Source organism: Rhinolophus ferrumequinum, chromosome 7 (genome assembly GCF_004115265.2).
Source record: "Rhinolophus ferrumequinum isolate MPI-CBG mRhiFer1 chromosome 7, mRhiFer1_v1.p, whole genome shotgun sequence".
Classification (NCBI taxonomy): domain Eukaryota; kingdom Metazoa; phylum Chordata; class Mammalia; order Chiroptera; family Rhinolophidae; genus Rhinolophus; species Rhinolophus ferrumequinum.
The window spans coordinates 93,659,687-93,687,454 of record NC_046290.1 but is presented as its reverse complement, the minus strand read 5'-3'; the positions used below and the strand labels follow the sequence as shown (position 1 = coordinate 93,687,454).

Below are 27,768 nucleotides of genomic sequence, written 5' to 3'. Positions count from 1 at the left end.
CCCCACCCCACACACACACTGTGACACAGGATCTCGGGGGGGGAGTACAGAACTGAGTTTATTGTTCTGAGTCTGGGTTTTGTTCCTTAGACATCACAATTCCTGAACGGAGGGACTGTCCCACCTCTGTGAGTCGGTCTTGTGGGCCTGTTTAGATTGTTTTCCAGGGTCAAAGTGCACTGAGAAGGCTTCACAGTTTTAATACTTCCTAGATGCTCAACTGAGGCAAGGTGACAAAATGGCGCCCCCACCCCGCCCGCCACAAAAATAAAATCCCAAGCCCCCGGCAGCTGCTGCTGCAGCCGTATGAAAAAATAATACAAACTCTTCTTAAAAAATAGATTACACAGAAAGAACCCAGAGGACGGAGGGGCGTGGGGATGGGCAGAGCTGCTCCCGCCAGTGGCAGAGAGTCTGGGGACAGGCTTGGGAGGGGTGCTGAGATGAACATCAGGGGCTGGGATGCTGGTGGACACGTGCCTCGTCTGCTCTGCCCACCTCCCTCTGTGGCTCCTCCCGGCAGCTCTGGCCCAGGGACCCTCCCTTCACCCTGAGGCCTGGTACCTGCTTCTCACTAAAGTGGTTCCAATAAAGAAGTGAAAAGAGCCAAAGCAAGGAGGGCTGCTGCCTAGCCAGCAGGGACAGACCTCCCCACACCGGAGCAGACCTCTCTGATTTGGATGTTTGGATGGTTATCAATACCTGCTACCACCTAGGTACCCGTGGGGATGGGGGGATGGGCTCCAGATTCCCCTATGGCTCCTGGGAACATGGCCTCTCCCTTGACACACGCCCTCCTATGGACCCAGCCGCGACAGGGCACAGTCTGAAGCTGTCCTCCAGCTTGGCCTCAGAGGAGCTGCAGACAGGTGGAGTGTGTGCAGGATGAGAGGGCAGTGGGTGCAGGACAGGGCACAACTCACACGGGCCCTCCAGCTCATGCAAGGAGAAGCGAGGGGGGCAGCCCCACCGAGACAGAGGTAAGGCGGGACGAGGTGATGGTGTGTGTGCAGCCAGGCCGCTCTGGGGCCAGGGGCAGAGACAGGGCAGGGGCCACAGCCTGCAGGGTAGAAGGCAAGTCAGGGCCGGGAGGGATCTGGGTGCGCGGTGCCCGCTACAGGCGCCACAGCCAGCTACCTCCTGCAAAGGAACCTGGTGCAGAACGGATTCTCCGGAGTGGGGACAGGGGCTGCTGGGTGGGCAGGGTTCAGTCAGGGACCTCGGGATGGGCAGGCAGTCCGCTTTCGCAACGCCGGTAAGTCTCCCAGAAGCCCCTGTCAAGCTGCTCCAGTTGCGGGCTCAGTGGCAGGTGGCCGGCCAAGTGCATGCGGAGGGTCTCCAGCCACTGCTCCAGCTTCACGAAGGAGGGCCTGAGGCGACAGGTGGGGGGTCAGGGACGGGGGCTCTGGCTCTCCGCGGACGGCTAACCCTCACGGCTGCTCCGCACTGAGCCTCACCCACTCACCTCTTTTCAGGGTCCAGATCGCAGCAGCACACAGTAATGGGGAAGAAGCTCGGGGGGCAGTTGGAGGGGCAGTAGCGGTCCAAGAAGCCTCGAACATTGAGGCCGAAGTCCATGGTGCGGGGCAGGTAATCGGGGTCGGCGCTGACTCGCCCGATGATCTGTACGACACAAGGGCAGCACTTACCTGAGGCCCAGGGGTGGGCGCCACCCAGGGAGGTCTGAAGGCAGGTCGCACGGGGCCTGCATGCTGTGGGCAGCCCAGTGCCCAGGAGCCTCCTGGCCTCGGGTTCCTGCAGACTGCCAGCCTGAGGCCTCGGAGGGGGCGGAGTGGAGAGGAGTCACTGGGTCCAGTGCCAAGTGCTGCCACCTCCGGACCTACCTCACACAGGACGATTCCAAAGGAAAACACATCCACCTTCTCGTCATAGCGGCAGCCTGGACAAAGAGACTGACTGTTAGCAGGAGAGGCAGGGCCAGGGATGCCCACTGGTGGGGAGTGGGGGATGGCCGGGCCAGGGACGGGCCACCTGGGTGGATGCCCAGGCCAGCAGGTCAGGACCAGGAGGCAGATGCCGGCCACCTCCACGGGATCAGGGTCTAGGCTGTGTCCCTGACCCCACCAGGTCTGAGCACACTTTTGGGGGGCGAGGCTGAGCCCAGGGCAAGGGGTTCCAGGCCCAGCCCAGTCACTGACCAGCGAGCTACGTGTGTGACTCCAGGCAAGTCAGTGACTTCATGTTGGTCCTGATCGATAACCATGTGAAACCCCTGGGACCTGGGACTTTATTGGAAATAGGGTTTTTGCAGAGATGATTAAGGATCTTGACACAAGATCATCCTGGATTATCCAGGCAAGCCTCAAACTCCACCACAAGTGTCCTTATGACAGAGACAGAAGAGAAGACACACAGAAGAGGCGGCGGTGGCCTTGGGAAGGTGGAGGCCGAGATTGGAATGATGTGGCACAAGCCTGGAACGCCAAGCCAGCCACCAGAAGCTGGAAGCAGCACGGAACAGAATCTTCCCTATAGTCCCCGCAGGGAGCACAGCTCTACTGGATTTCACAGCCCCAACTTCCAGAACAGTATATAAGCAAACAAGTTTCTCTTGTTTTAAGCCAGCCAGTTTGTGGTAACTTACTACAGCAGCCTTAGGGACTGATTCAGACTTGCTGAGCCTGTTTCCTCATCTGTAAAATGGGAAGAACACTATCTACCTCACAGTGTTAAAAACAATCAACACAACCACGTTCATTTATTAAACGCTGCCTAGTTTACAACCTTATCTAATCCTCACGTCACCCCTTAAAGATAGGGCTGCTTACCCCATTTTACAGGGGAAATTATTTGTGGGGCTATGTCACCTTTCGTCAGAACTGGCACTGAGGTGACCCCGCCTGCCTGCCCTGACCCTGTGTTTGCACGTCACCCGTCTGTGGAGGGGCTTTATAACCCCCGTCTAGGCATACAATGTGTGACAGTCCTGATAAAAAACAAACAGAGTGGGAGAGAGGCCTGTCCTAGGTTGAATAACGGCCTCCAAAGATGGCCACGTCCCGAGCCCTGCAACTGGGACTCAGCAGGTGTGACGAAGTTAAGGATCTTTAGATGGGGAGATGACCTTGGGTTACTCGGCGAGTCCTGTGTGATCACAAAGGTCCTTACGAGACAGGGGGGAGGAGCAGGGTCGGGGAAAGCGACGTGACAACGATAGATGTCAGAGAGATAGATGTCAGAGAGAAAATGCTAGGCTGCCGCCTTGGTGGAGGGAAGGGGCCATGAGCCAGGGAAGGAGGCGGAAAAAGACAGGAAACTGTAGCCCCCCCTGTAGCCCCCAGAAGGAGCCGGCCCTGCTGACGCCTAACTTCAGACCACTGAGACTGATACTGGATTCCTGACCTCTAGAACCACACAAGAATTTGTGTTTTTAAAGCCAAGAGTGTGGTAATTTGTTACAGCAGCAATGGGAAACTAATACAGGACCCAGAGGAGGAGGCGGGGGGGGGGGAAGGGGGGGCTGAGGCGGCCAGGGGTTGTGTCCCTGCAGCTCTGCCTGGGGGCCACACACTCACCATTGATCATCTCGGGCGCCATCCAGTAGGGGTTGCCTACCACCGTGTAACGCTTTTTGCGGTCTGGCTTCTTGAGGCTTCGCAGGTCCTCGGGCTGCGTCTTCTCATCCACCATGAGCCGTGCCAGCCCGAAGTCAGCCACCACCACGTTCTTGTTCTGGGGCGATGAGGAAGCAGGGCCAGTGAGCACGCGCTGAGCATCACCTGCTACCTGCTCCTCGCCGGGCCCCCACACCAGTGTGCAGACAGCCAGAGCACATGCCTGACACCCAGGGGCCTGCCACCCCACTCCTCAGAGGGGCTCAGGTGCAGGGTGAGGACCCCTTCCTTCCCCAAAAGCCTCTGCCCAAAGCTCCTGAAAATACCAGTGTGGCCCCACACCTGCCTCTTCATTTAGTATTTTATCTCTCAACCTCCAACAATCTGGGAAGGTACATGTTATTTTTATCCTCGCCTCACAGATGAGGTGACCCAGGCCCAGAGAAGTTAAGAAAGTTGCTCAAGGCCACCCAGCTGGTCAGTGGCAGGGCTGGGATTCAAACCCAGGACTTCAGAGCCCCAGGCTCTACTGTTTCAGGTTTATAGGAGCCCCTCCCAGGGCCCGGTCCCGAACCCTGCAGACTGGAGATGCTGACTACTCTGTCTGTCCTGCACGATGGGAAAGTCATGGAGGGGGCCTCCTGAAAGATGAGGGACAGGGAGGGAGCCCTGGGGGACAGTGCCAAGACAGGGGGCTGCGGAAGTCCTCCAAGTGCCCCGAAACCTGGCCTCTTGGGCTTGGTATCTGGGGCCCTGGAATTCTGGACCCTACTTGCCAGCCCTAGGATTGGACACTGAGGAGGGGGCACAGAGAGGCTGAGGTGGCAGGGCCCCAGGTAGGCGGGGGCCGGGGCCAGGATCACTGTGACGGGAAGGAGCCCGTGCTACCTGTGAGAGCGATACAAACGTGGACAGTCACCTAGAGAAAACTCTACAAAGATGGCTGGGAGGGGTCCTAGCCACCTCAGCCTGAATATAGGTCCTAGCCCCACCTGGATGGGACCTCAGGTAACACAGTCCCTCTCAGGGCTCCATCTTCTCAGGTGTAATACCAGAGGGAAGGGTAGTTGAGGGGGTTTGGGCCTGGGACCCTTGGGTCCCCGGGCAGTGGTTCTTGAAGGCCAGGGTCTACCAGGATTGTTCCAGTGCTGGCTCCTGCCCCATCCCTTTCAGGTGGGGCTCAGGTCCCTGCACTTTCGACGAGTCCCCCAAGATCTAATGGTATAGGGGTCTGCAGACCCCTCTACGGGAAACAGCTCTAGGGAAACCAGCCAGGGCGACCACCGGGCTCTCAGAGCCCCCAAATTGTAGGCAAAGGATTTGGTTGTGCATAGATGGATTTTGGGGAGGGGAAGGCTCACAAATGTCATCAGATTCTCTTGGGAGGGTCCTTGCTATGGGATTGAGGCTACGCCGGACCATGCTGTCCTCACTCTGCCTGCCCACCACACTGGCTGGGCCCTGCAGTGACGCCCACCGCCAGCAGGGGCAGTCTGAGCCTGCTTCCAGGGAGGCCACGGATGCAGCCTCGCCCTGCTCTGTGCTCACTGCCCACTGCTCCCCACAGCCCAGAGGACCCCAGAGCCGCAGGGACATTCTCAGAGGGCTGAGACCCCCATTCGAAAGTGAGTAACTCATCACTTCCTGAATGTCATACCGCCAGGTCTTTGCATGTGCTGTTCCCACCACCAGAAACACTTCCTGTACTGAATTCACTGGGCAAACACCTGCCTGCAGAACCTCCTCCTCCAGGACTGGATCTCAACTGGCCTGTAGCGTGATGAATCATGTCTCCCCCAAAATGCACGTCCACCCGGAACCTCAATGTGACCTTATTTGGACATAGGGTCTTTGCACATACAATAACTTAGGATGAGGTCACACTGGCTTAGGGCGGGCCCCAAATCCAATGACTGGCGTCCTTATAAGAGGAGGACACACAGACACACAGAGGGAAGAAGGCCACGTGAAGACAGAGGCAGAGGCTGGAGCGAGGCAGCTACAAGCCAAGAACGCCAAGGAGTGCCGGCACGTTCAGAAGCCAGGAGAGAGGCATGGGGCAGATTCTCTCAGAGCCTCTAGAAGGAACTATCCTTGCCAACGCCTGCACAGTTTGGACTTTTGGCTTCCTGAACTCCGAGAATACATTCCTGTTGCTTCAAGCCATCCAGTCTGTGGTACTTTGCTACAGCAGCCCCGGGAAACCTCTCCAGGTGGGCATGGTCAGTGACTCCTCTGCCTTCTGTGACAGGCTGTGGTCCCTCAATCACTACCCCTCAGAGCCTGGGCTCACCGTCCCCACTGCCCCTACTAAAGCATGTCCCCCCAAAGCCTCTTTCAGAAAGCCTGCCTTGAGCACTCCAGCCCGCACGCCCAGGCCCTCCTCTGGACCTGCAGCTCTGGGTGCCGCTGGTATAGGCCTGGCCACTCTGCCACGGGCCATTCTGTGAATGCCACGCTCATGGTCCTTCACGGTTCATACTTCACTTTCTCTATCAATCTGTCAGACCCTCCTACAACCTGCGATGTTGGTGGCTCAGAGCTGGAGCCACACTGCAGGTAAATGGCATGGCGAGGTCCCCACAGGCCAAACTGGAGAGCGGGAGGCAAGCCAGGGTCCCATTCAGGAAGGGTCACGAGGCGAAGGGGCGGGGCTCCTGCTGCCCCCCCCCCCCCCCCCCCCCCGGGCCCAGGCTGCTCACCTCACGCACCAGGCAGTTGTGGGAGTTGAGGTCCCGGTGGATGATATTCATGGAGTGGAGGTAGGCCTGGGGGCGGGGAGCACGGAGGTGAGGGGGCAGCCGCGCTGAGGGCCCCAGCCCTGCGCCAGAGGCTCCCACCTCCCCTCCCGCCCCAAGCAGGCCACTTGGGGGTCCTTTTCCGACTCTATTCAGTCCTCTCTGCACACTCGCAAAGCTTCCTTGTGGCTTCCATTTCTAAATTCCTTGTGGAATTTTAGGTTAACGGGAGAGAATGTTTTCCTAAGTGGGGTTGGCTCACCCAGCCCACACCCTGGAAGTGAGAGCCCGCGCCTACTCACCATCCCCGAAGCGATATCCTTTGCAAAGCTCACCCTCTGACTCCACGGGTACTGGCTGTCCTGGGGGCGGGGACAAGGGTCAGCAGGGGCCAATGGGGCCACAGAGGCAGGACCGTCGGGTGAGAGAAGAGGCAGGAGGGCACGTGTCCTAGAGGGTCTGATGACCCCCCCTCTCTGCTGCACCCACACCTACCCCTTCTTAGACGTGTGGGTGAACAATTCAAAACGATTTTCCAGCAGAACTGATTTCACACAGTAAGGTGGGGAATACTCTTCTGTAGTTCCTGACTTGCCACCCCGGAGAGGAAAAAGCTGTTTACCTCCTACAAAATGCCCTCCTTTCAAGTTTTAAAAAAAAGTGAACCTACTTCCGCGGACCAGCAGACATCTACGGGCCGGCGAGGTAACCTGCAGAGCACCAGCCACGTCACTCAGAAGCGCAGGGCTTTGGGCTCAGTCCTTTGAGGGAATGCCGACTCCTCTGACCTCACCACCACCCCCCGCCAGCCCCCGAGACCTCCAGCGGGAGGGTGACGACATCAGAGCATATTAGAGATTCCAGAGCGCACTTAGGAAGCCTAAGAGGTGTAGTCCCGCGTTTTTAAATCATACTTGAGCACAGAATTCCTTCTGAGAAGTGGTATCTGTTAGGAGCCTGCAGGGGCACCACTTTGGCAACACCAGTCAATTCAGCCGAGGGGGGTGAGCACTCAGTGGTGGGATCTGGAGGACTCAGGGTGACACTGAGATGGCACTAGCACTGGATCCCTGGGGCACTGCCAGCAGCATGAAAGTGCTAGGAGTGTCCCATCAAGCTTCGTTTCTAAGGATGGCTCTGTAATTATATCGAAGCACTTAAAGTTCTAAATTTTATGGAACATGGCAAACTGGAAAAATGACTTGGTTTTGCCAGACCCAAAACAAAGGCCACAGTGAAGAGGAAATGGAAAGGTGCCTCTCCTCAGGTGTTTGACCTGTGGCAGTTGCGGCCAGGTCTGGCCTGGGGCCCCGCAGGACAGCTAATCCAAAACAGTATGTGTGTCCCCTCGGTGAATCTGCCCCCCTTCTCTGGGCCCCAGCATTCTCCCAGCTTTAGATGGAGTCTGTGCAACACTATTCAATTCTGAATCTGGGTTTGGTGGGCCTTGGAGACCAGAGGCTGAATCCACAAAAGAGCTGAGGAGCCGGGGCCCAGGGCAGGGGCTGGGACCAGGGCTCTGTCTGGCACTCACCATGTTCTTGATGATGCCCCGGAGCGTGCCCCCCTTAATGTACTCAGTGATGAAGTTGAGCCTCTTGTCCTTGTAGAGCACCCCGATGAACTTGAGCACATTGGGGTGCTCCAGGCATCGCATGACCTTCACCTGGTGGGGAGCAAATAGGGGGGGCCTGGGGGTGCGCCCATCTCCTCCTCCCTCTGCCGTCCCACCAGAGGCCACACACAGTCCCAAAGATAAAGGAGCCTCCGTGTCCCGTGGGCCCACTGTGTGGTGGGGTGACCCCTCTTGCCCTCCTGGCAGATACTGTCTCTTCTTTCAACATGTGGCTTTAGTGTCACATCCTCCCGGGCCCTCTGCCACCCCCTCTCCATGGGGGAAGGGAGTGGAGACCACACGTCCTAGAAACCTGGTGGAGAAGATGTGGCCGTCCCACTCACTAACCTCCTTGAGAAACGTCCTCTGAGTCTCCTCGTCGAACCGGATCAGCTCCTTCATCACCATCACCTCGCCCGTCTCCCGGTGTGTCACCTGCGTGGGGACACCGAGGCATGAAGACAGACAGACAGAGGCTCTGCTCTAAGCCGGCCCGGCAGGAAGCCCCAGGAGCGCCAGGGAGATGAACTGTTGGCTTCGAGCCATTCACACACATTTCTCGTGACGCTCCTGGCCCTTAGCGGGGTAGGACTTAATGTTTTCACAGATGAGAAAACTGAGGCTCAGGGAGGTTTCCTAACAGGGACCTAGGTTACCCAGCTGGCAGGGAAGGGGGGTGGCTGGGGCTTGGGTCCAGGACCCAAGGGGCAAGGGCTGGGGGTCAGACGTGAGCCAGGGAAGGACTCATGTCTCTGCTTGGGAGAGTGTGAAGGGGGAAGCAGCCCAGAGCCCCGAGGAGGTTGGCACCAGGCTCGGTATGGGGCCTCGGTCGGTCTGGGTTGCCCGCCCATCCCCCACCCAAGGAGCCTCCTTCCAACCACCTCCTCCATATAAAGTTCTGGGTCTATCCGCAGTAGGTGCCCTCCCCCTCACTAGCTCAAGGAGGCCCAGGTGGAGGTGAGCACTGGCTGGGAAGTCTAGAAGCCCCTTCCGTGTGGATTCCTGGAGGCACTGGCGGAGGACTGATGGGTTGCACCCGCGCTGCCTCCCCACTTCCATCCATGGCCTGTCCCTTCTTTGCACGCCCTGTACCTTGATGGCCTGGCCGAAGCAGCCCTTGCCCAACACTTCCCCATGGATGAGGTCCGATGGCCGGAAGATGCGGTGTGGCCGGCAGACCACACGGAGGGACTCAGAGCGCCCCAGGTCCTTGCGCTGGGAGGCAGGCGAGCCCAGAGAACCAGCAGCTGGAGACCTGTCGATGCTGCAGCTCCTCCTGGGGGGGCACACACATTTCCAGTGCCACTGGGGGCAGGTGGGCACCTGGCCGAGCCCCCTGGTCTTGACCTGCCCCCTTCCTCCTGCCTGCCATACTGCCATCAGTGCCAGTCTGTGTAGTCACCCGTTCCGAGTGGGTGGCACAGGGCAGCTCTCCTGGCTGGTCTTCAGGCCCTCGTCCCTTCCTGATGCCAGCACCCGGCGCCCCGCCCTGCTCAGCCTTCCTGTTTGAGGCCCAGTATTGCTCAGGTACCCTTGGTAGGAATGTTTGCCTTTGGCCTTCTCTGCTTGGTGGCCTGGGTCAGACACTTTGTCTCCTAGCATTTGGGCCCCCGAGTGCAGAGGCAGACAACTTGCTCAGGAAGCCCATAAACCTGCCATATAGGTAACCCTACAGGGTGGCATGAGCTCTAGACAAATGCAGGCAGGGAGGAAATACAAGCCTTTAGAGTAAAGGCTGTCCCCAAGAAGATGTCCCCTCTCCTCCAAGTATTTACCAGGAGTCCTGAGTAGGCCCACAGTAAGTGGAGTGGGGACCAGGCTGCCTCTGGGTTCCTTCCTCATGCCCTTCGACCCCCTTCAAGAGGGTACATACGGGCCACCCCCCACATGGATCACTGCAACAGCCCTCTAGCTGTCTCTGGTCTTGGGCACGCTTCCGCACAGGGGACCAGAGTGGTCTCTGTGAAACACATCATGGGCGGACAAAGCCTCGAAGACCCCTGCGTATCTCAAGCCCGGCAATTAGCTTCTGCCTCATTGAGCAACCCCCCGCCCCACTCCCACGCCCACCACATCTGACGCTCCCTTCATCCTGAGTTACTCGCTGGCTGCTCCATGAAGCCAGGAGGCAGGGCCACCCTGGAAGCGATATGTAATCCCCAGATAGGGGAGCTGCTTCCACCTGTTTTCCTCCTTCTCACTGCCCTTCCTCTTTCATAGTCCCCAGCATCGCTTGCTGGCCTGCTTTTCTGCAGGGCCAACTTCCACACACAATGAGCGACTGGAGGGTGGGATCAGGTCTCATCCCCGAGGCCCAGAGTCAGTGAACGTACCCAGGCATGCCAAGGCACAGGGATGACTTACAGGACAGGCTTTTGCCGGGCAGAGCTGCTCGCCTCTCCACTGGGAGTGTGGGCGGGGGAGCACAGGGGACTGGGCTCGGGCCCTGGCACATGGCCCAGTGTGTCATGGGGATCGTGCTCGAGAGTCAGCTGGAGCAGGCGGCTGGTTTCCTGGATCAGCAGATCAATCTGGGGAGAACAAGTGTGTGGACAGGTGAGTCCCTGGTAGTGGGGGGCAGGCATGAAGGCACCACCTCCAGTTCTGCTCACCAGACTCAGGACCTATACATACCTCATCCAGGGGCACATTCCGGATGGGTGTGCCATTGATTTCCAGGATCCGGTCTCCGACGTGGATGGAATTCTTCACATCCGGGCTCATACAGCCTGGGTCCACTCTGTGGGCACAGAGCAGTGGTCAGACCCCGGCCCACCTGCCCCCTAGAACCCTGAGTGGAAACCAAAGCTAAAGGGATCAGATCGGAGTGAAGGGACAGATGATTCTATCTTGTGTGATCAGTAGGTGGCAACGGTCTAGAACCCTGAGTTCTGGCTTGGTGGGAAGAATTCCGTAATTATTTACTGATGTCTGCGGGGGGTGTGAAGTTGGAGCAAGAAGGCACACCCTTAGGTATTTACTACCCCACACTAGGTGCTCGGGGCTCCCATTCAACGGAGGATGGGTTCTGCCACGGAGGACAGAGCGATCCTCTGACCTTCCCGGCAGGCTTGGGGCAGACGAGTGTCATGAGTCCTAAAAGATCAGGATCCCCTGGCTTCCTACCCGACTCCCAAACTTGCCGTGCAAGGTGAGGCGAGGCTCCCGTTCCTCCGGAATCAGCAGGAAGGAGCCAGCAGCCTGCTCTGAGCCAGTTAGAGTGGAGGCAGGACGACACCCTCGATTAGCTGGCTATAAGCTAACTCCTGGAATGGCTAATTTGCCAGTTTCACTTGCTTCTTTTAACTTAGGTGCTAACTATCTGCTTTTCCTCTTCTCTTCATAAAAGCTTAAGGAATGTTCATTTTGTCTCTGGCCTGAGATGGGCAAGGCTCGGGGACAGGACAGAGAGGAGACTAAGGACTTAAAGAAAAACAGAGTCATACAAAATTTTTCATTATCAAGAGTACATTCTCACATAGGGGAGAAGCTCTTCCTTATATTGGAAAGCCAGGTTATCAATGCAGGAGGAAGAACAGAGTTAGGAAATCACCATTTCTTAGCCATCATAGTAATAATTGATATGGGTAAGAATTATCTATGGATGCTAGCACCATTTGGTGAAAGGTTCTTGGGGAACAGGATATTTACAGGGTCATATCTCACATGTAACTTACGGGTTACACTACAAAGGGAAAAGTCCTTTACAGCAGAGAAGATTATCTGCACTTTAGCCAAGGAATCAAAGCTGACATCCCCAATTAAGGGCTCACTGTACTGACACTGCATGTGAGATGCATAGAGAAGGAAACAGCATCACTTCTGTAGTATCAGTCAAAATGCATAACCTAAATCTAAGAAGGAGGGAGCATGAGTCAAATCCAACGGAGGGACATTCCACTTAACAGCTGACCTGCACTCTTCATAACTGTCCAGGTCATGAAGGACAATGAAAAACTGAGGAACTGTCACAAATTAAAAGAGACTGAAGAGCAGAAGGATTCAATGAAATGTATGATCGTGGACTAGATCCTGAATCAGGAGGAAACTGCTATAAAGGACAAGACTGAGACATGGACGACATTTGCATATGGATTGTGTATTGGATAAAGGTATTGTTATCAATATTAAATTTCCTGAAAGTCATGATTACATATAAGATACAAGTGATAATTATGTAAGAGAATGCCCTTGTTTTTAGGAGAATGTCTCAAGTTTTTTTGGGGGGGGAAGGAAGGGTCAATGATACCTGCAACTTATTCTCAAATGATTTAATAAATAATAACAATATGCACACATGTATAAATCAGTATAAATATGTGTACTAATACATATATGTAGAGGGAGACACACACATGCACCCCAAATGTGGCAAAAAAATTAAAATTGGTAAACCTAGGTGAAGGGTGCATGGTATTCAATATACTTATTTTAGCAAATTTTCTATAAATTTTTAAATTTCAAGATAAAAAGTTGAAAACACAATGAATATATTTTCATTGATAAAGGCTTCTTGTGGATATAGCCTTAAAAGTATATTCCTTGGACCCACCACCCCTCCCTCAGTCTCCTGCTGAGGCAGCAGGGGGCTGGGGCACAGATAAATCAAACTTGCCTTAAAATGCTGCTATAAACAAAGTGAAAAGTGGTCAACTCCAGCTCGCTTAAAACAAACAAGAGACTCTGGTTAGCAGCCTTTGGGCAAACTGGGCTGCTTCTGAGGAGTGGCTCTTTGCAGAAATTGGAAAGCAGATGTTGTCTGGAAAGAATGCTCCTCTAGTGAGGGAGACGGGGGGAGGTGCCACTGGCTCTCCACTTCTAAAATGCCGTCTGGTTGTCAGAGACCAGCTGGTCTGGGAGTTTCCCCATCTCTCTCACCAGTCTGTCTGCTTACTTGTCTTTGTAAGGCAGCTGCTGGCCTGGCTGATGCTCAAGGCGGGGGTGGAGAAGCAGAGTCACGCCTGACAGCATCCTCCTTCCCAAGTGCCATCTTCACTTCTTCCCAACTCCCAGGCATGGCGCCTGGTACCCGGCCGGTGTGTGAGGAAGTTCACTGAATCCAATGGAAGCCAGCACTTGGCTCCCATGTCCAGACGTGTGGACACAGGAGACATTTAAAACTATTTCTCAAGGTGTCAATGAAGGCCCCGGAGAAATCTTAGGAGGCTCTAAGGTGTCCAACCTCCTCCTTGTTCAGACCAAGACCCCAAAGCCCAGAGAGTACAAGGCAAGCTGCTCAGCATCACCGAGTGCTGGCAACTGGCTGGCTCCCTGCTCTCCACTCCTCCCTGCATCTCAGACCTTTCCTACATCCTTCAGGATTCTCTCAAATGATCTGCTAGTATCAAATCTCGGTTTTGTCTGCCTTAACATGTCTATTTTTTTTTCCATTCAAAATTATACTTATTATAAACTTTACATACAGTAAAATTTATCCTTTTTGGTGTACAATTAGCATGTCTATTTCACCTTCATTCTTGAAGGATATTTTCATCAAATATAGAATTCTAGGTTGATAGTTATTGTTTGCTCAGTGCATTGAATATATCATTTCACTGATTACTGGCTTCCATTGTTTCTGTTGAGAAATCAGCTGTCAGTCTAATCGTCCTCTTTTGAAGGTAATGTGTCTATTTTCTGTGGTCACTTTGAATATCATTTCTTTTGCCTTTGGTGTCCAGTTTCACTAGACGAGGGCGATCCATGGGTGGATTTCTTTTTATTTTGCTATTTGGGATTTACTGGGCTTGAGTCTGTGGATTTATCAGTTCTGGGAAGTTCTCAGCCATTACACCTTCAAATAGGGCCACTTTTCCAATCTCTCTCTTCTCCTGGTATCACAAGTCGATGATTACAGCCTCTTCACTCTGTCTTCAGTGTGTCTTAACCTCTCACAGTTTACATCTTTTTGTGTCTCTGCTTCTCCAGCTATTTCAAACCCTACTCTACTGTTAAATACTTGCAAAAGATTTTCATTTTAATAAATACATATATCATTTCTAGGGGTATTTTATTCTCCAAATTTATTATTCTTTACTCATTTTTCAAGCATCTCTTATTTATTAAAACATATTGAGCATAATTATTTTACATTGTTTCTGGTAATTCCAATATCAGAAAGTTTTATAGGTCTGGTTCTGCTTCCTGTTGTTTCTGCTGACTCACTCAAAGTGCCTTGCTTCCTTTTATGTTCAGTGATTTTTGACTGACTTGCTCACCTTCCTTGGGACACTTATCTAAGCAAATTCAGTGAAGCCTGGAGGTGGGTTTCTTTAGAAAGGATCTGCTTCTGATTCTGGCAGGGCCTGGGAGAACTACCAGATGGGAAGTACTTTAAACTTATAATTCTGCCTTAAGGTTTTCTGAACCACCCAGCATATGAATTTGGTTTGCAATCCCAAGTTTATGAATTCTAAGATTCCCTCTCCCCTTTCATTCAGGTTCAAATCAGTTTATTTTACAGCTCTGGGAGTAGGGGGCTGATAGAAGGTGTAGTTCACTTCTCATTCATCCTCACCTTGAGAGCCCTTCTGGGGTCTCAGCTTATAGGTGAGGGTGCAGTTCTCTTACTAGACTAGCTTCCTTAGCAGGTCAAGGCTTTAAGAGGCCCAGCCATGAAAGGACTTGAAAATTGAAGCTTATGTTCATCTAATTGAGATTTGTCCTCTAGGCATGGCTGCGTTCAATATTCTGATGACACCCCTGGGCTCCCTCCTTCACTTAGTCCTGACCTAGTTACTCCTCTTTATTATTGCATCATACATGGATTAAAGAAAATATTTAAAATATTTTATTTCGCATTTGTAATGGTTGTTAGGCCAGGCACCTAGTATACCAGGCTGTGTGAGCTGGGCTCAGTCTGTCCCTAAATGCTCACCTGCCCCGGCCTCAGCTGGCCACCCATCTAGAGCATCCGTGGCCACAGCCATACCAGCTGCAGCCTTGCAGGCCAGTCACTCACCCTTGGACGCGGACGGTGTGGGAGTGCTCTGTGCCACAACCCGATGGGCCATGAGGGGGGTCGATGGAGACCGAGAGGCCACGTTTTCCATGAGCTGAGGCTGGGATGGATACTAGGGTGACTGTGTGGGGCAGGTGAGAGCCGGGGGAGTCAGGCAGGATCTGCTCGATGACAGGCGTCACCACAGTCTGGTAGTAGCAGTGCCCACTGCAAGAGCCACAGGCAGTGGGGACACAAAGAGTGGGAAGAAAAGAGCCTCAGCACAGTCACTAGAATCACCCCCCACCCCCCCGCCCCCCGTCAGCCCCAGGCTGTTTTCCCCTCCCCAGCTTCACTTGGGAGGAGGCGGGTCTTAGCTACCTGCAGACTAGGAGCAGGAACTACACATGCCCAGCGCTAGCGCTGCCCTTGCCCCTCTGGCGCCCAGCCATTCCGGGTTTGTCTACTCTCTGTTATGTTGTAAGCTGGCCAGAGAAAGGCCTGGGGATAGATCCAGTTCAGGAGTAAGTCATTAAAAGTCCACCTGGGATCAAGCCACGCTGCCCTCGTATCCAGCTTTATCAGCATTATAAAATAAAGAATTTATCTGTTGTTTGTCCCTGGTTCCTGGGAAAGAGGCTGAATCCTTGGAACAAGAGTGTGTTTTCCATGGGCCCCCTCAGATGACACCTGAGTCTATGTTAACAGGATGACTCAGGATGGGGGTTAGTCACCAGAAAGACCAACTGTGTGATTAGAAGATTGGGGCTTTGACCCAGTCTAACCTCCCAAGAAGGGAGGGGGTCTGGGGATTGAGTTCAATCACATGCCTAATCATTTAATAAATTTTGCCTACATAATGAAGCCCCAATAAAACCTCAGGTGACTCCAGGGGAAGGGGGTCACATGTCTTAATTCCATGGGCAGGATGCATAGAACCTCTACATTCAGGACACTGAGACCTTGCCCTTTGGTCTCTCCATCTGGCTGGTCCTGATTAGTACCCTTGAAACTAATCCTAAGTATATATAGTACTTCCTGAGTTCTGTGAATCATTTAGCAAATTACCAAACCTGAGGGGGTTGTGGGAAATCCCTGATCTGTAGCCAGCTGGTCTGAAGTGGGAGTGGCCTAGGGACCTCTGAACCTGTCTGAAGTGAGGGGGGTCTTGTTGGAGACTGGCCCTGAACTTGCAGGGTCAGTGCTAACTCTGGTGCTGGGTGCCAGAATTTGCACTGCAGTCATACATCAGTAAGAAAGCTAAGGTCCGAGGCTTTGATGGTGTGACTCTTGTGTCATGTTTCCCAGTCACTTCTACACCATCACTCTGATTAGTAACTCCCCCCATGGGCAGGGAAAGGGCCCTGGAGTGGGAGACCTGTGGTCAGGCAGGCACGGCAGGCTTGGGGAGGGGCTAGGCACTCACCAGTACAGCTTGGAGTGCTCCACCAGTGTGTAGGTGTCCCCGTCACCAATGAAGGTCCCACACGTGAGGCAGATGAAGCACTCGGGGTGGTACTTCAGCTCCCCAGCCACCTGGCAGGGACGTGGGGGGAAAACCCAGCTTAGCAGCCCCTTCGGCCCCCATATCACCTCCCCTTGGCCTTCTCTTCAGAATGGCATCCCCAAACAAAATTAGGGGGCTTGATGAGCGAGCTACTGAGCTCTTGGACAGAGCTGGCTCCAAAGATAGGGGGCTGGGGGATACAGACAAATGGGCTAAGAAGGCATGGGGAAATGAGAGAACCAGGGCAAAGAACGAGAGAGATGACGAGAGAATGATCTAAAGCAGTGAAACCTGTGAGGACACACACACAGGTGTGTGGGGGATGCTCACCATGACCAGCCCCTTGGTGATGTGCTCCGAGCACCCATGGCAAGATTCGCCATAGCGGGCCCAATAGTCCTTCTTGCAGAAGAGCTGCCCGTCCTTCTCATAGTACTGGTGTGAGAGGGAGGCACTGCATTCACAACACCTGGAAGGAAGAGGAGCTGGGGCTTAGCAGGGCCGACTCCCACCCCTCCCCACAGCTGGGCCTGGCCAGAGTCTATAGGCGCCTTTATGAACACTAGAAAAAGGTGTGCCCTCCGGGCAGAGGCAGCCTGCGCTGGAGCACGGGGCTCAGAAAGTGGAGTCGGATGCACTCAGCACCCCCTTGGCCGGAAACCTTTGTTCAGTGCACATCCTGCACAACCACCCATAGCAGTTCTGCACCCAGAGCGTCTGGTCCACCTGTTAGCCCCAGGTAAGCGGTGCTCCTCATCTGAGACCCTATCCGTTATCATGCAAGGAAGACGGCCCAGAGAGGGCAAGCGACTTGCTCTTGGTCACCAGTCAGGTGGAGGAAGTAACTAGGGAGCCCAGGACTGAGGTGCCTGAACAAGCCGTAGGCCCTACTCCTCTAGTCTAGTCTGGTCTGCTTCCTCTCCCTCTTGCTTCCCCCATCCCAGCGATGTGGAGGCATCTTGAGCCAACTGATGTAGATAAAAGTGACCCGCTGGGGCTGTGAAGACCTACCAAAGGCTAGCACTTTCCCATTGTCTTGGTTAAATTTATTTAATGCTCACCGGCCACCATGAGGCAGACACAGCCATCCTCATTGTAGAGATGAGGCAGACGAGCTTGAGTGTCTTAGTGGCCCAAGGTTACACAAAGCTACTCCCTGTTCCACTAAGACATGAGGCAGGAGCTCAGCTCAGTAGAGACCAGCCAGGAGCAGGCAGACAGGGGATGTGGTGTTCTCCTAGACCCCCGCCAGCCCTCGGTGCTGTCAGTCACAAGAAGGGGGCATAAGGGGCAGTGCAGCACAGCCCCTCCTTCCAGCTCAACCAGGGCCTTACTCCCCATACCTTCCCTCAGAAAAGCAGTTGTGCTCTATGGAGAATGCCCGGATGTGCGGGGTCAGCAGGGCCAGGATCCCCTTGCTGCATAGCCAGGGGATACCAGGGAGGCCTGGCTGGTGGGGCCCCTGGAGGGCAGACGGGGAGGAGTGATGTACCAGCTTCTAGATGTCAGCCCACAGGCCCAGAGCTAGACCAATATGCCTGGTTTCTTTCCACCCAAGTGTTTGTCCCACTGGGGTGGGCACCAGCAGCCCAGATAAGTCAGGATGAGCAAATGCAGAAACTTGGATACCCAATGAGCCCCAGGGGCATGTTTTCAAGAGCCTGACCCAGGGTCCTAGGGGCCAGAGTACACACCATGTAGAGAATAGGTCTAGCTCTGCTACTGTTTGGGCCCTGGGTGACGTGCCAAGGTCACACAGTGACAGAAGGACCCATGCTTAGAGCTTACGGCTCAGTAGGGAAAGAAGTCAGGAGAGAAGAGGGCAGGAAAGACGGGGACCTGACTGAGCCTCATCCCACAGGGAACCCCCCACTCTACTGTAGCCGGCTCTTGATTGCATTCACTGACTGGGGATAAATAAGGAGGAGGGAAAGGCAGCAGCAAGAGGGCTGGTGGGACACTGTCCCTTTAAGAGGATCCAACCAGTTCCCCATTGTCTGGGAGCCTGAGGGAAGGGGGGTGGGGACCACTGCCAGGGGCAGGGAAGGCACAAAATGCCCGGGTTCAGAAGCACAGGGGGCGTGTGTGCACCCAGGAAAGGGGATCTAATGAGGTCTATGAGACGGGAGCTGGGAGGACGTGAGAGGCGGCCGTGGAAGCAGCGGCTGGACCAGAGCCATGACGTCATCCGCTGCCTCCGCAGCCCTTCCTGCCCCCTTATCCCTTCCCCCGCCTTACTCCAGCTCAAGCAGGGGGCGGGCATCCAACTCCGCACACTGAAGGGGAACCGGTGCGAAGGGGCACCAGGCCCCACAGGGGGAGGGCGTCCAGGGATGGGGGCAGGTCCCCAGAGGCTCTCCCACAGCCGGAAGGTGCGCAGCAGGAGGAGCGGGCTCTGCAGAGGCAGAGCAAGCTCTGCACCTCACTGCATCTCACTGCACCGTGACCTTGGGGAGTTCCCCCCACGCTCTGCGCTGATTAGTGATTCACGTCGTCCTTCCACCGACCAGACACGTTGCGTCACAAGAGTGTCACCACAGGAGTCTCCCCCTCACTCTCGGGCAGGAAGCAGGGCCCCCGTCTCCCTGGGGGTGGGTTGGTCGGGGCTGAGGAGCAGCTGCCTTCCTCCAGGGGAGAGGATGCTCTTCTCCCGCCTGCAAACTCCTACTTCTTCTCTCCTTCACACCCCTCATCACCTCAGCAGCCCTGGATGACCCGGCTCTGAGTGCGATCACAACCTGGTCACCACTTCCTCGAAGCTGTTCAGAGGCCTGGCTGGCCACCCAGTGCAGCCTGCACCACCAGTCTCTGCCATTAACCTACAGGCTCTCTGAGGGCCCAGGCCAGGCAACCTCACACCCTGGACCCCAAAGAGAACATAAGGGGTTCCCGCCAGAGGCCTGCTCTGTGCACTCAACCCGGAGCAGTTCCCACCCCCAGCCTCCTCAGAACTGCTCCAGGGCACCCCGGCTGGGCCTCTGTCTCAGAGAGGGGAGCTCCATTTCAGATAGGGGGTCTAGCCCAGGCTCATGCAGCAGCTGCGTGGCTGGCACTCGGGCCCTCAATGGACCTTTGCTGATGGAAGGCACCCAGGAGCCCCCAACCCTGTCCCTCTCTTTATCCCTCAGGCTCACACTGGGCCGGGGCCAGAGGAGGCAGGTGGGGCCGGCAGGCCTGGCTCTTAGGGGTGCTCTGCATATGCCCCCGGCCCCACAAAGGACATCAAGAGAGAAGTGCCAGGTACCGAAGGTGTGTAGAGAGGGTAGGACAGAGAGGAACTCCTAAAGGACGCCCCATACAGGCTCAGGCACTGGGGAGGGCATGAAAGGACTGGCCTGGGAGGTCCATCCCTCCCGGGGTGCCCTCTACCCAGGGCCACATCCCTGGACACCAGAGGTGACAAAAGAGCAGCAAGAGGACCAGCCTTATGGGGAGACTGTACCAGAAAGGCCAGAAGGCTCAGCAGCGGCCTGCTTCCCCGCGACAGGCGGCCAACAGTGACCAGGAATTTCAGTTCTCCTGCCCCACAGCCTGGACCCACATCGGTCTGTCCCACGCTTGCCTCTGGCCCCAGCCCTCACACCAGGGGCCCTGCCTGAAGTCTGACAGGTGGAGATGGACTTTCCACTTACTTGGCCCCTCTAAGGAAGCGCCTTCTTCTCAGGGCCAAGGGCAGCATCCTCTGCAGCTCCCCACAGCAGGAGGTCTGGAGGCCTGAGGAGCATAGGGGTGGGCCGACCAACTGCTTCCCCATCCTACTCCAGACACTCAGGATTGGAGGCTGCAGAGGGTGGGGCCAGTGTGGTCACCCAGCATGGGAGGAGAATGCAGCAGTGTGGGTACGAGAGGACTTGGTCTGGGCCCACAACAGGAAGCAGTTGAAGGGCCTTCTGCTGGGGCTCCGGTGCAGGCAGACAGGCTGTAGCAGGCACTCTGCCCTCGGCCCTGCACACTTGAAAAAGGCACCCCTCCATGCTCCCGAGCCTCTGCTTTGACAGAGACACTGGGGACTCAGGGCTCTCTGGGGACAGGGACAAGCTCAAAAGTAGCTGCTCCTTCTGGTGCTGCCCCCAAGAGAACAGATGTTGAGTTTCATGGATAGTCTATCTTCCTTGCCTGAAAGGTCCCCCAAAGAGGGGGAGGCTGCATCCTGGCTCAGGCTCACACCTGCAGTGCCAGCTGCACGCTCACCCCTTCTCACCTAGAGCCAGCCCACCCAGCCTCCAGAGAGATGCTACCAGAACTACAGAAGCCCCCGAGCTCGTGGGCTGCAGGCTGCCTGGGAGGGACCTCCCAGAGGCAGCAGCTGGGCCACTCTGGGCCTGGCCATAACCTTCTGGGAGGTGGGGCCCACAGGGGGTGGGACACCTGCAACGGAGAAAGGGGTGGGCCCTGGGGTGACAATGACCCCCAGTGCTAATGCCAGAAGCATCCTGTGTGCCTGCAGCAACCCTCCCACTGCAAGGCCTTGGAGTCCAGGGGCTGGGGCCAGCCCCACTTCATAGCACTGAGATGCTTCCAGGGAGAGACCACGCAGAGTCCAGAGCCTTGGGGATCCCGCTGAGAGCCAGCCTGACTGCCTGTTAGCCATGGGACCCAGGCGAGCAGAGACTCCTCTCTGAACTGCTTTCCTAACTGTCATAGGATGAGGATACTTGGCCTCACCCAGTTTTGGGCGCTGTTGGGAGAACCACACATCACCGGGCCAGCAACACTCATGTAAGCCCCACTGGGAGCTGTGGCCCTTACTGCCTGTGGGCCCTCCTCACGGTGGGAGCTTTCCCGGTACCCATCCCACCAGGGACAGCCCGAACATGTCTTTTCCCTGCTGCCCCCACCAGAGGCCTCAGCCCTCTCTCTGCTGGTTATACAGGCAGGGACGCTCCGAAGCTGGGTTCGATGAATCCTGCCCCATGACTTCCCTTCCAGGGCTCTACTCCTAGCCCTCCCTCACGTCTCCCAGGCTCCATCTCCCTGCCCACCTGGGCACAGGGACTCCCCTGTTTTCTTCCCCTGATTTCTCTTGGCCCCATCTCAAATCCCATCCACTATTTCAGCGACAGCCCTGAGTGGGCCGTTCTCTCTGGCCTTCCCACCTCTGATGGCGTCAGATCACCTTGGCCAGCTCTGGGCAGGGCACTGCAACCCTGGATAGTCCACCACAACTCCAACTTCACACGGACAGGGCACAACTCCTCACCAACACGGCCCCCAACTCCACCAGGGTCAACAGACCACTGCCCTCTCCAGGTAAAAACCAGACCATTTTAGATTCAGCCCCTGCCGTTCACCAGCCCCCAAGCCTACCCCAAGACCCCTCACCTCTTCAACTCTGCAGTGATTTGGAACGAGACAGACATAGGTTCGAGTCCCAGATCTAGCTTGATTTTTCTTAAGCCTCCATTGCTCACGAATGCAAGCTGGGCAAATAATGGTACCTCATTTGGTTATGGCAAAGGTTTAATGAAACATTAAAGGAGTGCTCAATGAGTGGTGGCTAATATAACTAATACTTGCCAAGTACTGTCCCTTCTGTATCTGCAATTCTCTCCACTTAGTCCTAGGTCAGGCCTTGAGTACAGATGCCTGAACTACTGTGACAGTCCCTTCCCTGCCAAGTTGCCATCTGCCCACTGGAATGGCACTTTTCAACAGCACTTCCGCTCACATCTTTCCCTGCTTTTCTGCTTTCTGAATTCCTCCATTGGCTCCCTACTGCCTTCAGGAGGTCCTTATCTTGGCATTCAGGGCCCTTCACAAATCCATCCCAAGTTTGCTTCCTCACTGCATCCCACGGCTTACTCTGTTCCAACCCAATGAGCTGCTCCCGTTCCCTCAAATGCCCATACTGTCCCACCTCCCTGTCTCCGTGCACGTGGTTTTATTGGCCTGTTCGGAGTCCCCTGCCTTCCTGAAGCCCTCCTTTGGAACGCCTGCCTGGGAACCCCAGGGCACGGTGCCTGTCTCTCTTCTGGCCTCACCAACCAGTATGGGTGCTGTGTGTTCATTTCACTCACTGGCTGTGTGACTTTGATCAAAATAATTAACCTTTTTCTGTGTCTCAATTAATGGCAACAATGCAATATCTAACTATACAAAGTCCTTATACCAGTGCCTGGCCATTATTGTAGAAAATGTTATACATTATTCTTAAAAAAAAAAAAGAATACTTGTCAGAGGTTCCGACTGCCTAAAATAAATTCCATTAGCTGGTCGATGCTCCAAAGACCCCAGCTGCGTCTCCTAACTTCACCTTCCCTCCTTTGCAATGTTTTTCCACCAAACTCTGCTGTTCACTGACTGGGCCAGGCCTTGTCACAGTTCTACCCTTTGCACCTCCTGGGTCCTCTGCCTGGAATTCCTTTCTGCTAATGCTTCCCCACGCAGGATATCTCACGTCTTTTAAGACCCCAAGTCTGGCTCTAGAACCAATTCTAAGGCTATCCTCTACCCCTGCTTCTCACTATGGTCCCACTGGGGTGCTGGGCCACCTTTGGGTCCCATTTGCTCACCTGACCTCTCTCTCCAAAACTTGGGAGTTGGTGTCTGGGCTACGCATCTGGCCTGTGCATCTTCACAACTCACCCGGGGGCCAGTGAAGGAGGCCCAGCTTCCCCCAAGGCCGGGTCGTCTCCCTTCCACCCCTGGAACATGAGCACTCAGAAGGCAAGGGTGCTCTACTCATCCCCTGCTCCCCTTGCCTAAGTGTCTGCAGGCCTTGCTAATACTGGTGGAAAGGGAGGTTTCGCTCCTCCTCTCCTTGGAGGTCCAGAATGACAAAACAGAGAGGGCGTTAGGCATCGTCTAGTCCAAATGCCTCATTTTATACATAGAGAAACTGATGCCAAGGATGTGCTAGAAGTCACAACCAGAGACAGCACTAGGGGGAACGGCCAGCTCTCCCAGATTGCTTGCCCAGCCTGTTACCTCTCTGGCAGGCCTTACCTAGGACACCCCACCCCTGGCCAGCCCAACTTACCTGAAGCAGTCTGCGTGCCAGTCAGCGTTCAAGGCCTGGAGGTACTGGCCATCATAGATCCTCTGGCCGCAGCTTGCACACACAGGCAACTCGCTTCCTGCAGGGGTGGAAAGCCAGGAACCATTCTTAGAGGAGTCAGTTTGGTGCATGCCCAACGCTCTGCCGACCTCACAGGCATCTGCACAAATCTTCGTGTGCACACATACACACACACATAGCACCCAAGCCGGGCAGTCACTCTTCCAAGCAGGAGAAAGGAGGTAGGTCTGAGAGTGTTGCTGAGACCTTGGCTAAATTACCAAGGCTTTCTGGATCTCAATTTCCCTATCTGTAAGCTGAAGAGAAGGATCAGATATCCACCCTCCAGCAACAGCATTCTTTACTCAAAGTAAATGAAAGAAAGTGGCCGGATTTAGAAAGGAGGCAGCGGGTGACATTCTTGTCACAGCCCCTTTCCTCTCCTGACTGCCCAAGAAAAGGTACTAAGAGAACCATTCAAGTCTAGGTAGGGACTAGATAGGGCTGGATTGGTGCATCCTGGGCTGAAGCCCCTGGCAGGGAAAGGGCAGGAAGCCCAGAGGTGCTGGCCCTAAATGAGCCTCAGCTCCGCTGTGACCTGACCAGGAGCGGGGGATGCCAAGCTGGGCACTCCCAGACACCTACCTGCTCCAGGGAGGCCTGGTACCTCTACAAGCTGGCCACTATGTGTGCTTAGTCATCCTTGGGGCCTGGCCCAGTTGGAGCTGGGTGGGCCCTGGAAGATCCCCCAGGACTGCCCTTCCTCACTGCACAGGTGGGGAGACAGCCTTGGAGAAGGTAAGGCTTGCCGGGTCACACAGCAGGCTCCCAGGCCTCAACCTGTCCCTCCATTAGGACCCAGGGACCTAAGGTGGGGGTGATGGTGAGGTGGGCCCTTGCTCCAAGCAGGCCTTCAGAGACCTGGTGGGAGGACTGGCAGGAGCCCCAGGGGAGGGCAAGGCTGGAGGGGCTGGGATAGTTGGGACCAGGTGAGACTATGTGATGGCCTGGCTGAGGAAACCCAGGGGAAACCTGACCTTGTTCTGGGCTGGGGGAGTTTAGGGGTGGTGGGGAGGGTTTTCACACCCTAACTATGGTGCAGTCCCAAGCCTTGAGTCTTAGTAAGGGGAAAGGGGCTGAAGAGAAGGCTGGCATGAATACGAGTCATCCTCCCAGCCAATCCTGATGGTAGGCACTGCGTCTGGCGGAGGGAGAGGGGGTGGAGGCCCCCAGAAACGTCAACGGCTCCCTGGAGGCACATCTCTGCTCTGTCCATTCGCTCCCCCAACCACCAGTACCCGGGGCCAATTATGCGGCCCCCAACTGTACAGACGGGGAAACTGAGGCCCGGCAGGTAGCGCCTAGCTCAAGGTCATGGAACCAAGCAGGCGCGAGGCAGCGACTCAGACCCAGGGCTGCGGCTTCCTCAGTGCCTCTTTCTTCCCAAGCCCTGTTAGAGACTGGATAAGGGGTGGCCCGGGACGAGCCCCGGGTGGACAGACCACGCGGATGGAGGCCAAAGCTGGGGGCGGGGGACAGTGCCTGGAACTCCTCCCGGGTGGTCGTTGGTCGGGGGATGGGGGAAGACGGCGAAGAAAGGGAGGAGGGGCCCTCCGCCCGTGGGAAGGTAGCCCACCCAGGGCCGAGGAAGGGGAAACGGGGTGGGAGCTAGTCAGGGAGGGGCCTGCGGGCTTCGGAAGGTCGAGCTCATCCCGGAGGAGAAAGGCGCGGCCTCGCGGCTGACCCGGCCTCCTCGGCCGCCCAGCCCGGCCCCTCCCGTGTCCCCCGACCCCCAGTAGCGGCGCCCCACCCTCCCAGCCCCGGGATCAGCATCCCGCCCGGCCCGCGCCCCGCGCACCTTCCTCTCCCATACGTTCTTCCCTCCAGGTGCAACAAAGTAGCGTCAACCTCATGCACTCGGCGGGGGGCGGGGCCCGGCGGGGCTACGGCTGGGGGCGGCCCGGGCCCGGCGAACTCGCCCGCTGCCGCCGCCCGCCCGGTAGGCGGAGGCGGAGAGCGCGGGCCGGGCCGGCGTGGGCTCGGGGCTAGCGGGGCCGCCGCCGTCTCTAGGACACCGGCTCCGGCACCGGCTCCGCGCCGCGGCGGCCTGGGGAGGGAGCGGAGGGGCGGGCCGGGGCGGGGCCTCAGAGCTGCGGCAGGGGGCGGGGCGGGGCGGGCAAGCAGCGGAACTGCCCTGCGCGGCCCCGCCCCACGCCCTCGGCGCGTCTGCCCCCCTACGCCGACTCCTCCCCCCACTTCATTCATCTCTCTGGGGCGACAACTCTGCCCACAGCCGGGAGGCGGAGAAGCCTAGGAGGGATGCGTACTCTGATGCGGCAGCCTAGGCGGGTTTAGGAGCCTCGAGAAGGGGCCTCAATTTCCCCGCAGGGAGCGCCTCTGACTCAAGCGAGCTGGATGGAGGCCAACAACCGAGACCTGAGCTGGAGGAGACGTTGTGGACCCTGAGACCTTGGCGGTCTCCTTGGGGTGGGGTGCGGCTTAGGTCCTCTCCCTCTCTGAGGCCTGCGTGGGAGGAGAGGCGGGAAGGCTACGGCCCAAATCTCAGGCCCTCAAGGGCTAGGCAGGGCGCTAACGGAGCAGGCCCTGGGGGAGGACCTGCCGGCCCGCGATACATGTGCTCAGAGGTTTGCTCTTCCCAGCGCGGGCGACCTGATGCTGGCGCTGCTCTGCTCAGGGTTCAGGAGGGTCACAGCTGAACAGGGTTTGGCTTAGTGAAATGGCTAGAGGAATTGGGCGGTTCCCAGGGCACAGGTGCCTAGTCCAGCACTGGAAAGGTGGAGCACCTGCCTAGAAGCAGAGAATCCTACAATGCCATCTGGGGAGGGGGGTGACCCTATCTCCCCTGGGACCGCCCTCCCACTTCATCCCACTACCCAGGAAGCTATGAGCGCAGATTTTGAGCCACACGCCTAAGTGCGCTCAGTGAAGGAGCGCAGAGCTGCTCGGACTCTGGCTCCAGCCATCACAGTTGCTAGACTTCTCTAGCCAGGGCCCAGGGCCCGTGGACTGTAAGGCAGGGGCACTCACCCCTGGGTGCAAAACAATTACCTGGGGGAGGGAAGAAAATATTCAAATTTTGCTTTCTAATAAGAAAGAAGCCGGGCTTTAAAATAATATTCAGATTGATGCTAGTGCTCTCACTTTGTCTGCTGGTCAGATGGTCCCAGAGCATTTACAGTAAAGTGTCCCAAGGAGTCATGGTGGTCCTCAGAGCTGTACAGCATGGTTTTACTGTTTGTTGCTTTCGTATAAGGTATATCTCAGACAGGGTCCTGGCCCTCAGTGGGGATTATTGAGGAGAGTTTCATAAAGGGGATTTTAAAATAGACTGGGCAGGGTTAAGGGAAACCAGTGAGGACAGGCACAGTCCTGGGGTGGCAGCAGTTACCACCGCAGCTTGAAGGGGGTTAGGAGAAGGCCACAATGCAGGGTGGACCTGGAGAGGCTGTTGACCTGTGCCTGGTTAGCTGAGTGACATTACCTAGTTTTAACAAAATTAATCCTCACAGAATGGATTTGTGGCTGCAAAAGATTCCTGAAAAGAAAGCAGAGATGAAAGACAATGTTAATGCAGCAAGACGAGCGAAAAGAGAAAGCTGGCATTTCCATCCCTAGTTGGAGCCCCCTGTCAGCAACATTTCCCGTTGAAACCAGTGACTGGCTCATCAGACCTGACGTATTCAGTCACATTGCTCAAAGGTATTAAACTTTTTTTTAATTGAAAGCAAAAAAGGAATTTTGTACTTTTAATAAATAAAACCATTCAAATATTGTTTATCTCATCTTTAGAGCACTCTTCTTAAACTCTGCTTTTGCACTGTTATGTGATGAACATATTTTATTATTTGTATAGTCAATTATGTATATAATTTATAAGAGAATATGCCTACGTGTGTGTGATAGGGCACAAATCTTAATTTAGGTGCAAATTAAGAGCTCTGGCTTGGATGTGTTAAGTTTTAGGTGCCCATTTGTGTTCCATCAGAAATACACACACACACACACACACACACACACACATGATGTTTGCTTAAAAATATTTTACTGATGGAATACGTGATAAAAATTTTTTAGATGAGGGTTGAGAGTACTGTGGGAAAGGCTCGATTACTCCAGGTCAGTGATGAGGATTTGTCCAAACTGATGCCTGGCTGAACACAAGCTGGTGACAGGAGAGAGGCTCTGTGGGGACACTCAGAGGATGAGCCCAAGACTGTTATTCAGGGCAGGGGCCAGCGCCTGAGCTGTTGTCGTCGTCTAGGAGTGAAAAGACAGCTGGTATGATGGGATCCCTGCTGTCAGAATCAGTCTGCCGCCTCCTCCCGCAGACATGTGCCTCAGTGACTCACTCCCTCGTCTCTCCTTGAACTGCAGA

At 55.6% G+C, this 27,768-nt stretch overlaps 1 protein-coding gene across 2 annotated transcripts; it reads right to left on the bottom strand.

Annotated features, from left to right (window-relative positions):
• Nucleotides 1-17: 17 nt before the first annotated feature.
• On the bottom strand, nucleotides 18-25,492 carry LIMK1 (LIM domain kinase 1). Of its 2 annotated transcripts, XM_033110950.1 has the most exons (16): nucleotides 25,231-25,492; nucleotides 23,355-23,451; nucleotides 16,706-16,844; nucleotides 16,295-16,404; nucleotides 14,890-15,096; nucleotides 10,563-10,668; nucleotides 10,293-10,459; nucleotides 9,021-9,204; nucleotides 8,277-8,363; nucleotides 7,848-7,979; nucleotides 6,616-6,675; nucleotides 6,278-6,343; nucleotides 3,537-3,693; nucleotides 1,845-1,900; nucleotides 1,466-1,623; nucleotides 18-1,370 (listed from the first exon to the last, which is right to left on the bottom strand). In XM_033110950.1, exons 1-16 carry the CDS (start codon nucleotides 25,283-25,285, stop codon nucleotides 1,208-1,210), a joined length of 1,944 nt encoding a protein of 647 aa, XP_032966841.1. In that variant the 5' UTR covers nucleotides 25,286-25,492; the 3' UTR covers nucleotides 18-1,207. The 2 variants fall into 2 exon arrangements, with proteins under 2 accessions (XP_032966841.1, XP_032966840.1); XM_033110949.1 differs by lacking the exons at nucleotides 23,355-23,451; nucleotides 25,231-25,492 and adding an exon at nucleotides 20,008-20,129.
• Nucleotides 25,493-27,768: the final 2,276 nt, after the last annotated feature.